Source organism: Dendrobates tinctorius, unplaced genomic scaffold, assembly GCF_039654945.1.
Source record: "Dendrobates tinctorius isolate UK_male_01 unplaced genomic scaffold, ASM3965494v1 ptg000331l, whole genome shotgun sequence".
In the NCBI taxonomy this organism is placed as follows: Eukaryota; Metazoa; Chordata; class Amphibia; order Anura; family Dendrobatidae; genus Dendrobates; species Dendrobates tinctorius.
Genome location: NW_027361997.1, coordinates 3,242,792 through 3,255,814, shown reverse-complemented (window position 1 = coordinate 3,255,814; position 13,023 = coordinate 3,242,792). Strand labels below are relative to the sequence as shown.

Below are 13,023 nucleotides of genomic sequence, written 5' to 3'. Positions count from 1 at the left end.
TCGGCGCTTTGGACGGAGCGGAAACCCCGCTCCGCCCAAAGCGCTGCCCCCCTCTGTACGCGCAGTGATTCCGGATGTGCTCATCACCGCACCCTATATATAGACTGGGTTATTTACATTACGGAGTCAGAGTAAGGTAAACAGACATGCTGCAGTCTACAGTAGAAAGACGTGCCGCATGTCCAGAAATGCAGGGCTGCCGAATGCGTGTTCGCACGCATAGTGGAGACGGGATCTCATAAAATTCCCTCCACTATGCTGGAACATCTGGACGCTGTGGATTAAATGCTGCGGCAGGATGCAGCGTTCAATCCCGATGTAATCTGGCCCGTGGAAACATACCCTAAAGAAAATGAAGAAACACCAGTGCGCTACTCAAGTCCACCAGCAGGTGGCAACGCTGACTTTCTCAAATAGACCAGCAGATGGTGCTGGAACCTCAGTCACGCCGCTGCTTACAGCTGGAGCATTCTGAAGACCCGGCCCCTAGAGAAGCAGAGCCGTGCAGTCCACCAGCCCGGATGTGTGTGTCAGCTGTACTGCCTCCTCCTACCACCACCTCAGGACGCCTGCTCCCTCTGCTTGGAGGAGCCGTGCGTCTATCCAGCCCTGCACACTTCCGCCTTCCTGTGCCCTGGAAAGTTTCCTCCTGCACTGAGCCTCTCTCTCATGGCCCTCTCGTGCTCCGCTCTCCCACTGCATGGCTCCGCAGACTTCCTGGGTGCTCTCCTCAGAAGTAGGTAAGGAGGGCTAGGGGAGGCAGGTGCCCCCTTATGTCAGTGCCCTGCTGCATCCCTTCCTGGTAAAGCACCTTAGTTATGGATGTGGATGACTCATGCTCAGTGTACTTGTGTGATGACTCATGCTCCGTAGGTGTATTTTGCTAGACTGAGGAAATAAGCCTAGGTGAGGCATAGGGTTCATAGGTTAGGACACTATTGGGCACAGCGCAGTGGGGGCGCCGTGTTCCAGGAAGCTAGGTACAGTCAGCATGGAAGTAGTTAATGCTTTAGGGCACTTCCTAGTTGGGAGGGCAGGAGCGTTATAGGGCGCTTCCGAGTTAGGTGGGAAGGGATATTGGATTATGAGATATGGCTGACATACGAGTGTTCGGTAGAGAAGAGAGCAGCAGGTGGTGTGTGTGAGTAAGGCGAGAGTACAGGACACCTTAGGCCTGTTTCACACATCCGTTTTTTTGCATCTGCCAAAGTGTGGAAAAACGGATCCGTTTCCGTTTTTTTGACGGATCCACGGTAGCCGGTAATGGAAGTCTATGGGACAAAAAAACGGATCCCCAAAAAAATGGCGGATCCGTTTTTTAAACGGAAAACGACGGATAGTGACGGATTTGAAAAAACGGAAGTGTGATCCAGGCCTTATGGGCCGAGTGTTCTTTACCTAATGGTTTGGGAAGAAGTAGAAGGGTAAGTGCCCACGAACCGGAAGTGGCAGCGCTGTGGACGCAGAGCATGTTCGCTGCGTCCAAAGCTATGCCATATATTGAACACAGGTAAATCCGCATGTGATCTCTGAACATGCGGAATCACCACGTCCAATACATTCTATTGATGTAATTTCCGGTAAGATAAATTTCCTGTAATTTCCACAAGATAAATAGAGACGTTGCGATGTGGAAAGACACCCAACATGTCTGTTGCTGCAGGCGTCCGTGCACACGTAGTGAGCATGGGATTTCTTGAGATCCCATCCACTATGCTGTAACATCTGGACGCTGCACAAGTACACAACGTCCAACCCGTAGCGATTACTGATCGTGTGCACCTACTCGAAGAGAAAAGGATCAAATGGAGACAAGGCACCTGTAGCAGGCAAGTCTGGGAGATACTCAGCCGAGCGCTTCAGAGAGACCTTTAAGGGACACTGGGGGAGCGCACTTGTGTCAGCCCGGTCTGAAACGCTGGCGTCAGCGAGGCAGGGGGTACTTTGAATGAGGTACAGCAAGAGGCGTATTGTTACTCGGTTCCCGGTAGCGGGTTGGAAGATGGAGGACTGTGGCTTAAACTGCAGTACTGTGAAAGTGCTGATCTCTACAGCTATAACACTTCCTAGCCATAAGAAAGGGACCACCATTTTGTGTAAAGTTACTTGACGATGTTCTCTCCGGTAACTCCTTGGGAGCAAGCTTAACTGTTAGTAAAAAGGACTATGTTATATGGAACTGGTCTGGTCTCCTTGCTGTGAAGTTTCAGGGGGCTGATGCCGAGCGTGGCGTGACCATCCAGGAATGGTAGAATTCCAAAGCGGAAGCAAGGGTAACACACCACCAAGTAAAACCTCAGGGGCCTAAAGGTCCCCTATTTCAGTAGCGGACTGGGGTGTCAAAGAAAGGACACGCGCCCATGACCACCACCCTGTGCCCTGTTATAGATGGAGTGGTACCCTGAGCACCTGATAGAGTGGCAAGCTGTTCCCATACCTCCCAACTTTTTTTTTCTTTTTTTTTTTTACTATAAATATTTTTATTGGGTTTTAACAACATTGATATGAAAATGTAAGTTCAATACTGAAAATAAAAACAAAGCTAAGAGTTAAGTTATCGTTAAACACAGGGACGGACTTGGACTGAAATTCCGTAGTAGCAATAATCTTGGCACTCAGAATTGTATAAACGTATGACAGATTTATTGGCAATCCACAATTTGACATTTTAGGCTATGTACCCACGTTGCAGAAATGCTGCGGAATGTTCCGCAACATTTCTGCATTCCCGCCGCAGGTAAAACGAATGCGAATTCGCATGCGTTTTTTCCCACGGAAAACAAGCGTTTTGCAAGCGTTTTTCGCTTTGCATTCCAAGCGATTAGCATCGCTTGGAATGTGATAGGTAGGATGTTAAAATAATACAAAAAATAAAAAATATTGTTATTCTCACCTTCCGACGCCCCCCGATCTGCTCTGCGGCGCTCCCTGCATCGTCCGGTCCCAGTAATGCTTTGCGCGAATGACTGCGATGACGTTGAGCTCTCGCAAGCGTGACGTCATCTCAGGTCCTTCGCGCAAAGCATTACTGGGACCGGACGATGCCGGGAGTGTGGTGAGAGGCGGGAAGGAGATCGGGGGCCTAGTATTTTTTATTTTTATTCATTTTTTTTTTTTTTTTTTTTTTTTTTCAGGATTATGATACCCAGGGCCTGGAGGACAGTCTCCTCTCCTCCAGACCCTGGGTACCATCCGCACATGATCCGCTTACGTTGTGCATGGTTGGCACAGTCACATGCAGAAAGTAAGCGAATCAATTCCTTCCTATGGGTGCGGAATCGCCGCGATTCCGCAAAAAGAGTGGGCATGCTACAGATTTGTCTGCTATGCGATTCCGCAGCGGAAAAATCGGCAGCATTAGCACAGCATTGCGGAATCCCATAGAATTGCATGGGATGCGGGTTTTTTGCGTTTTCGTGGCGTTTCCGCAGCGGGAAAACGCAACGTGTGCACACAGCCTTAGTCTGTTTAAGTAGTGTGTGTGGGTTTGGTATGATTGGGGTTTTCAAGATGGTTGCTTTGTTGACTGCTCTTAGATCCATTCTAAATTTTGGAAGAGATCCTTTCAGCAACTTTTTCTAGAATGGGAACTTCATGGGTATTATGGCCCCATTGGCAATGTAAGCTTTCAGCTTGAGCGATAGAGTCTGCTTGGAAGGGCTGCTCCTTCCCTGAACCTCACCTCCACTGAGGGTATCTGTAATCTGCCTACAGTGCCTTGCGAAAGTATTCGGCCGCTTGGAACTTTTCAACCTTTTCCCACATATCATGCTTCAAACATAAAGATACCAAATGTAAATTTTTGGTGAAGAATCAACAACAAGTGGAACACAATTGTGAAGTTGAACAAAATTTATTGGTTATTTTAAATTTTTGTGGGAAGTCAAAAACCGAAAAGTGGGGCGTGCAATATTATTCGGCCCCTTTACTTTCAGTGCAGCAAACTCACTCCAGAAGTTCATTATAGATCTCTGAATGATCCAATGTTGTCCTAAATGACTAATGATGATAAATATAATCCACCTGTGTGTAATCAAGTCTCCGTATAAATGCACCTACTCTGATAGTCTCAGGGTTCTGTTTGATGCACAGAGAGCATCATGAAGACCAAGGAACACAACAGCCAGGTCCGTGATACTGTTGTGGAGAAGTTTAAAGCCGGATTTCGATACAAAATGACTTCCAAAACTTTAAACATCCCAAGGAGCACTGTGCAAGCGATCATATTGAAATGGAAGGAGTATCATACCACTGCAGATCTACCAAGACCCGGCCGTCCCTCTAAACTTTCATCTCAAACAAGGAGAAGACTGATCAGAGATGCAGCCAAGAGGCCCATGATCACTCTGGATGAACTGCAGAGATCTACAGCTGAGGTGGGACAGTCTGTCCATAGGACAACAATCAGTCATACACTGCACAAATCTGGCCTTTATGGAAGAGTGGCAAGAAGAAAGCCATTTCTCAAAGATATCCATAAAAAGTGTTTAAAGTTTGCAACAAGCCACCTTGGAGACACAACCAAACATGTGGAAGAAGGTGCTCTGGTCAGATGAAACCAAAATCAAACTTTTTGGCAACAATGCCAAACTATATGTTTGGCATAAAGGCAACACAGCTCATGACCCTGAACACACCATCCCCACTGTCAAACATGGTGATGGCAGCATCATGGTTTGGGCCTGCTTTTCTTCAGCAGGGACATGGAAGATGGTTAAAATTGATGGGAAGATGGATGGAGCCAAATACAGGACCATTCTTGAAGAAAACCTGTTGGGAGTCTACAAAAGACCTGAGACTGGGATGGAGATTTGTCTTCCAACAAGACAATGATCCCAAACATAAAGCAACATCTACAATGGAATGGTTCACAAATAAACATATCCAGGTGTTAGAATGGCCAAGTCACAGTCCAGACCTGAATCCAATCGAGAATCTGTGGAAAGAGCTGAAAACTGCTGTTCACAAACGATCTCCATCAAACCTCACTGAGCTCGAGCTGTTTGCCAAGGAAGAATGGGCAAGAATTTCAGTCTCTCGATGTACAAAACTGATAGAGACATACCCCAAGCGATTTGCAGCTGTAGTCGCAGCAAAAGGTGGCGCAACAAAGTATTAAGTTAAAGGGGCCGAATATTATTGCATGCCCCACTTTTCAGTTTTTGACTTTCCACAAAAATTTTAAATAACCAATAAATTTCGTTCAACTTCACAATTGTGTCCCACTTGTTGATTTTTCACCAAAAATTTACATTTGCTATCTTTATGTTTGAAGCATGATATGTGGGAAAGGTTGAAAAGTCCCAGGGGGCCGAATACTTCCGCAAGGCACTGTATTTCTTCTGGTCCTTTTGCCCATAAACAATCTGGGACTCATCATTAGGACAGTTACCAGGTACATCCTAGAGTGAGAAAAGGCCATATATCTCAGCAGAATGTTCCTGGGACAGTGGGGTAGTGAGAGTCGCGGTCCCATCCTCCTGGAATTGGATATTGTCCTTGATATTTGCCAGTAGGTCTGATCCCAGTAGGTTGACTGAGCAGGTTGTGGAGACAACCAACTGGAACAACATGTTCTGAGTGGGCTGTAAGCCAGTGTGCAATGGTTTTGTCAGAGGGGTGTAGCGGGTTGTCCCATCCGTCCCTACGCATGACACCACTTCATCTGAGAGACGGTCTGGGTCTGGTAGGTCGATATTTCTGATTATGCTTCTGGCTGCATCGGTATCAGGAAACTGAGACATTTCCCTCAACCTGCACTTGAATTGTGGGGGTTGGTCTACTCCACTGCCATGTGGAGTGTAAGAGTATGAGTTGCTCTGGTGATGTATCTGGCGTGTCTGTCCTTTTGTGGGTTAGGGGCCTAGGGTTCTTGAATTGGGTGTAGTTGTTGTACAGGTTCCCTTATCTAAGGGGCTGAGCAACAGTTTCTTGTCTGGCTTCCCACAATTGTGACTACTGAAGCAAGGTTTTTTGTTAATCATCCTTTCTTGCGAAACCAAGAGCCCTTCGGGGTTTTAGATGCCACCTGACCGGCATCCACCCTCTTTGTCACCAGGTATAAGACATCCTTGGATAGGGATCAGTACTTGGGTATAGTTGCTTGCTTTTTTTTCCATATTTGTTCTCTGAGCCCTTGAGTGAAGGCTTGGATACAGATCTGGTGGTGCGCCTTTTTATGTTCGGAGAACCCCAGGTCCGTGAACATCATGTTCAAGAGTTGGCAGTATTTTTCTACCAATTCTTCCAACTCTTGAGTGATATGCTGTATCGAGATGGCATGGTTGGCGAGGTCGATCTTTGGCCCATTTGAAGTATTCCACAGATTCATATGTCTGCATGTGGCGGGGAGTTCCGTACATGGAATGCAACATGGGTTTCATTATTGGCCACAAAGCATCTCCTGCCGTGATTTGTGTTAACCCATATAGATTTGACCATGAAGCTGCATGTGTCTTGTGTATTTGACTCCTCTTACGATAATATGACATAGGATATTTATCTGGATCCGGTAAGCTATATTTACAAGGATAGCCTCTTCCTGTGGTTACCAAGTAACATACACTCCGGGCCGAACACAAGGCCTGTGGTATCTGCTGCTAGTTCACGATGGTTCAGCTGTCCGCCTGGGTGCGAGAGACATGGTGTTGTCGCAGCTGTGTGCTACCTTTATCGCTTCTCCCCGACTTCCCTAACCATCTAAGGGCTAATGGGGTGCAGTCCTCTGTGTGGAGTATTGATGTTGTTGCTGCCTGTACATTTTCTGACTTGTGGGAGTTTTGGTCTTTTGGCCTCATTTTCGTGCAAATCCCAGAAACTATTGGAGCCAAGTTGACCACTGGGGTGGAAGTGCCCTAAGTTAAGATGGCTGCTGTACCATCCACATTTATGATTGGGCATATAAAGGTGGGTGACCAGTGAAGGCGTGGCACGCCGCACAGTCTTTGCACCAATCTGTATTTTGCGTGTGACAGACTCCGTATGTCCAACCTTCTGGGGGAATAAGGGGGCGGTCTGGAGGTGTGGCTACCGCAGCAATTGCCATTTTCTCAGGAGGTGGCTGAAAACTATAACACCCAGTATCAGCATCACATTTCTCTCGCCACATCTGCCTTTTCACTGCCATTGCTGTCTTGTCTCAGCTTCATTTTAGGGCTTTATGATCCCTAAGGAGTCCTTTTTTTGTTTATTAACCCATCTTTCCATTCCTTCTCATCTAGTCTCCCTCCTGGGGTCAACAACCGTGACAATTTAAGGGAGGGTCTTTCCATTTTTCACATGCTTCTTTCTTTCTTTTTCAGCCACCAGTGCCTTGGGCGTATAGTCTAACAGGACTGATTGCTACCCATATTATAATTTGAATCCTAAGTGCAGTATTTCTGCTTTTGCTAAATACAGCACTTCTGCTTTTGCAAAGGCGTTTTCTCTTTCCAGACTGCTCCGTTTTCTCTTTCACCTAAAAGTTGTGTATACAGGGTTGTGTAGCTTGCTGTCTTCTATTTCCCGCAGTAATGTTCCTTTTGGAGCTGGAGCTGTTACTCTGGCATGTATGTTTAGTCTGTATATCCTGTCTGAGTTCTCTGGAAGGGGGTTTCTGCCACCTTTGTCACACACCAGCTGTCAAATGTTGACAACTCAACATTTTTTTTTTTTCTAAATTATGCCAGACGTAAATTGTGTAGGCCCAGAATCATAAACTGTTAACTCTTCTTGTGGGATGAATATTGGCCATTGATGTTGTCCCTTAAGGCCTCGTCTCACATAGCGGGATCGCTGATGCGTCACCGATTTTGTGATGCAACAGTGATCTCGCTATATGTGACACGCAGCGGCAAACCGCAACCCCCCCCCCCCTGCTGGATATTGCTTATCGTGCTCGAATGTCCTGGGCCATTTTTTCATCGTTGGCGACGCAGAACTCAGGGACGCAGGCTGGAATCGTTCAGAATAGCTGCTATGTGACAACGCACCAGCGATCCTTACCAGGTCGTATCATTGCCGGGATTGCTGGAGCGTCGTTGAAGAGATCTGCCTGTTTGGCAGCTTGCTAGCAACCATGTAGCGTCGCACCAGCGATCCTTACCAGGTCGTATCATTGCCGGGATTGCTGGAGCGTCGTTGAAGAGATCTGCCTGTTTGGCAGCTTGCTAGCGACCATGTAGCGACGCACCAGCGATCCTTACCAGGTCGTATTGTTGTCAGGATCGCTGGCGCGTCACTATGTGAAACGGGACCCTTACAGTTTATCTTCTGTTATCTTTGTAAAACAATGAGGCTTGGCCATTGTTTGCTGATATGCTAACTATGCAACTTGGGCTTCCATAACACCTCAGCAGTGCCACAGGCTGATCGCCTCCATGCCACGCTGCATTGATGCAGTAACTGATGCAAAAGGAGCCCCGACCAAGTTTTGAGTGCATTTACTGAACATACATATCAGTAGGCCAGCATTTCAGATTTTAAAATCATTTTTCAAGCTGGCGTTATAAAGTATTCTAATTTACTGAGATAATGACTTTTGGGTTTTCATTGGCTGTAAGCCATAATCATCAACATTAACAGAAATAAATACTTGAAATAGATCACTCTGTAATGACTATAGAATATAGGAGTTCCACTTTTTGTATTGATGAACTGAAATTAACTTTTTGATGATATTCTAATTTAGTGAGATGCACTTGTATGACTGACATCTCTGGAGCCTGTAGCTCAAAGCTTTTAGTTGTTTGCAATTAGAGGTTGTTGGTTCAAGTCCCAGGGAGATTCGCAAAAAAAGAGAAAATAATCTTTTTGGAATTTTGTTATTTTTTAAGTATTTATAAAAAAAAAAATCAGACTTTTTCTTCACCTCTAGAATACTAGTATCATCTGCTTCTAGGCTGACTGCCTGCAGTACAGCTCAAGATCACCAAATTCTCCAATTTTCATCAATATGGGCTGTGGCTCATAGCTAGAGCTGCTGCCTGCGAACATAGATGTCATGAGATTGAGTCTTGGGGAGATCGGGGAAGAGAACAGTTTATTTAAATTTATGTATGACATAGAAGAGAAGGAGAAGCTATGGAGCCTGCGAAGAAAGTGAGAGGAAGTCAGAACAAAGCCCTGATGTGCCAGGAGAACAAGACTGTGCCCTCAAATGAGGGACGTTGGGAGCTATGTTGCTTCTGTATCCAAGCATATCCCTGTCATTTTGCCTGGCTCCTAATGCAACCAGAAACTGCTCTGGATCATACCTGGGTTGCCAACCAAGGCTGTGCAGTTGGTATAAAATGTCTGTTCTATTCCTGATATAAGGATCTCTGCTTTTAGTTGAGATGAATCTGTCCTGCCCTTTATGTACAGTAATGAGAGAGTCCGAGATTTAGATTACCAACTCAACAGTCCTGTTGCCATTCTTCTGTAAATTTATGGAGTCTACAAAAACCAGGAGTTTTTCTCTGCTGAACGTAGCATGCGGCAGAAAGGAAGCATTGTCTGTGATTTTAATTTCCCCCAGTTTGACCTGTGCATAGCCTAAAGAGGCTGTCATGTACAATATGAGCAGGACCTTACTGGGAGAAGGATCTCGGACTCGAGAGATGATTCTATCACAGCTGAGCGTACAAAAAGTACATCAGCGAGAGGATCCATTCACCGCTGAGCGCTCTGGGTCTCCATTTGAATCTTCTGCCTCGGAGTATTGTGCCGGAAGAAGCGTTGGCCGTGGCTCGTGATTATAAACTGACTAAAACGGTCTATTGTATTCTTTCTTCATACATGGCACTATACTGTATGTACAGATAGGGTCTGTGTATATAGTATATACACAGTACTATATGTGATATACACAGCCAGCAGTCTGTCCCCTATGTGATTTATACAGCCAGCAGTGTGTCCCATATGTGATGGAGACAGCAGTGTGTCTCCTAAATGATATATACAGCCAACACTCTGCATCTCCTACAGTATGTAATATATACAACCAGCAGAGTCTGTCTCCTATGTGATATACAGGCAGGAGTGTCTGTCGCCTATGTGATAAATACAGCTCGCAGTCTCTCGTGATATTTACAGCCAGTAGTCTGTCGGTGATAAGCCCTCAGTCTTTGCCGTCTATGTAATATATTCAGCCAGTAAAGTCTACGTCTCCTATGTGATATGTTTAGCCAGCAGTCTGTCTATCCTTTGTAATATTTATGACCAGCAGTCTGTGTATCTTATGTGATATATACAACCAGCAGAGTTTGCATTTCCTGTTTTATATATACAGTAAGAAAAGTGTGTGTCACCTGGGTGATATGTAGAGCCAGTGAGTCTGTGTCACCTGGGTGATATGTAGAGCCAGTGAGTCTGTGTCCCCTGGGTGATATTTAGAGCCAGTGAGTCTGTGTCCCCTGGGTGATATGTAGAGCCAGTGAGTCTGTGTCCCCTGGGTGATGTGTAGAGCCAGTGAGTCTGTGTCCCCTGGGTGATGTGTAGAGCCAGTGAGTCTGTGTCCCCTGGGTGATATGTAGAGCCAGTGAGTCTGTGTCCCCTGGGTGATATGTGGAGCCAGTGAGTCTGTGTCCCCTGGGTGATATGTGGAGCCAGTGAGTCTGTGTCCCCTGGGTGATATGTGGAGCCAGTGAGTCTGTGTCCCCTGGGTGATATGTGGAGCCAGTGAGTCTGTGTCCCCTGGGTGATATGTGGAGCCAGTGAGTCTGTGTCCCCTGGGTGATATGTAGAGCCAGTGAGTCTGTGTCCCCTGGGTGATATGTAGAGCCAGTGAGTCTGTGTCCCCTGGGTGATATGTAGAGCCAGTGACTTTGTCCCCTGGGTGATATGTGGAGCCAGTGAGTCTGTGTCCCCTGGGTGATATGTAGAGCCAGTGAGTCTGTGTCCCCTGGGTGATATGTGGAGCCAGTGAGTCTGTGTCCGATGGGTGATATGTGGAGCCAGTGAGTCTGTGTCCGATGGGTGATATGTGGAGCCAGTGAGTCTGTGTCCGATGGGTGATATGTGGAGCCAGTGAGTCTGTGTCCGATGGGTGATATGTGGAGCCAGTGAGTCTGTGTCCGATGGGTGATATGTGGAGCCAGTGAGTCTGTGTCCCCTGGGTGATATGTAGAGCCAGTGAGTCTGTGTCCCCTGGGTGATATGTAGAGCCAGTGAGTCTGTGTCCCCTGGGTGATATGTAGAGCCAGTGAGTCTGTGTCCCCTGGGTTATATCTGGAGCCAGTGACTTTGTCCCCTGGGTGATATGTGGAGCCAGTGAGTCTGTGTCCCCTGGGTGATATGTGGAGCCAGTGAGTCTGTGTCCCCTGGGTGATATGTGGAGCCAGTGAGTCTGTGTCCCCTGGGTGATATGTGGAGCCAGTGAGTCTGTGTCCCCTGGGTGATATGTGGAGCCAGTGAGTCTGTGTCCCCTGGGTGATATGTGGAGCCAGTGAGTCTGTGTCCCCTGGGTGATATGTGGAGCCAGTGAGTCTGTGTCCCCTGGGTGATATGTGGAGCCAGTGAGTCTGTGTCCGATGGGTGATATGTGGAGCCAGTGAGTCTGTGTCCGATGGGTGATATGTGGAGCCAGTGAGTCTGTGTCCGATGGGTGATATGTGGAGCCAGTGAGTCTGTGTCCGATGGGTGATATGTGGAGCCAGTGAGTCTGTGTCCGATGGGTGATATGTGGAGCCAGTGAGTCTGTGTCCGATGGGTGATATGTGGAGCCAGTGAGTCTGTGTCCGATGGGTGATATGTGGAGCCAGTGAGTCTGTGTTCCCTGGGTGATATGTGGAGCCAGTGAGTCTGTGTCCGATGGGTGATATGTGGAGCCAGTGAGTCTGTGTCCGATGGGTGATATGTGGAGCCAGTGAGTCTGTGTCCCCTGGGTGATATGTGGAGCCAGTGAGTCTGTGTCCCCTGGGTGATATGTGGAGCCAGTGAGTCTGTGTCCCCTGGGTGATATGTGGAGCCAGTGAGTCTGTGTCCCCTGGGTGATATGTGGAGCCAGTGAGTCTGTGTCCCCTGGGTGATATGTGGAGCCAGTGAGTCTGTGTCCCCTGGGTGATATGTGGAGCCAGTGAGTCTGTGTCCCCTGGGTGATATGTGGAGCCAGTGAGTCTGTGTCCCCTGGGTGATATGTGGAGCCAGTGAGTCTGTGTCCCCTGGGTGATATGTGGAGCCAGTGAGTCTGTGTCCCCTGGGTGATATGTGGAGCCAGTGAGTCTGTGTCCCCTGGGTGATATGTGGAGCCAGTGAGTCTGTGTCCCCTGGGTGATATGTGGAGCCAGTGAGTCTGTGTCCCCTGGGTGATATGTGGAGCCAGTGAGTCTGTGTCCCCTGGGTGATATGTGGAGCCAGTGAGTCTGTGTCCCCTGGGTGATATGTGGAGCCAGTGAGTCTGTGTCCCCTGGGTGATATGTGGAGCCAGTGAGTCTGTGTCCCCTGGGTGATATGTGGAGCCAGTGAGTCTGTGTCCGATGGGTGATATGTGGAGCCAGTGAGTCTGTGTCCGATGGGTGATATGTGGAGCCAGTGAGTCTGTGTCCGATGGGTGATATGTGGAGCCAGTGAGTCTGTGTCCCCTGGGTGATATGTGGAGCCAGTGAGTCTGTGTCCCCTATTATATATTCAGCTAGCACAGTCTGCGTTTCCTATGTGATATATACAGCCCCCCTCAGAGGTGCCGTGCAGGAGAACGAGCACTAGCCAATGAGCACTTCTATCATTCTGATCGGGGAAGTTCATTGGCCTTTACTCTTGTCCTTCACTGCACGCTCCTTTTTCAGTGTCGGGCCCTCACCAAAGGTCCTGACGGTCCCAGCGTGCATGGCCTGTGGTGTCATCACAGTCTCGTGATCATGATGTCACTTCAGGTCAATAACCTGTCTCTACATTGGAAGCTTCACTGATAATGCTATTATCAGTGAAGCTTCTGCTGTAGACACTGGGGGCCCAAGGGATTGGTGGGCCTTAGGTGGCTACCCTTCCCCAACGTCGGCTCTCTGTTTTTCCTATGTGATATACACAGCCAGCAGTGTCTGTTTCCTATGTGATATATACAGCCAT

At 47.7% G+C, this 13,023-nt stretch overlaps 1 protein-coding gene across 4 annotated transcripts in view; it reads left to right on the top strand.

The window, feature by feature from the left end:
• Nucleotides 1-443: 443 nt before the first annotated feature.
• The window catches only part of LOC141074243 (uncharacterized), a 50,427-nt gene continuing 37,847 nt past the window's right edge, over nt 444-13,023 (top strand). For 2 of the 4 annotated variants that reach the window (XM_073561853.1, XM_073561852.1), the window contains exon 1: nt 444-736. In XM_073561853.1, the coding sequence (XP_073417954.1) occupies nt 701-736 (36 nt within the window). In that variant the 5' untranslated portion in view covers nt 444-700. Of the gene's footprint in view, nt 741-13,023 lie in introns of all 4 variants that reach the window. The other 2 variants (XM_073561855.1, XM_073561851.1) reach the window with 1 other exon arrangement.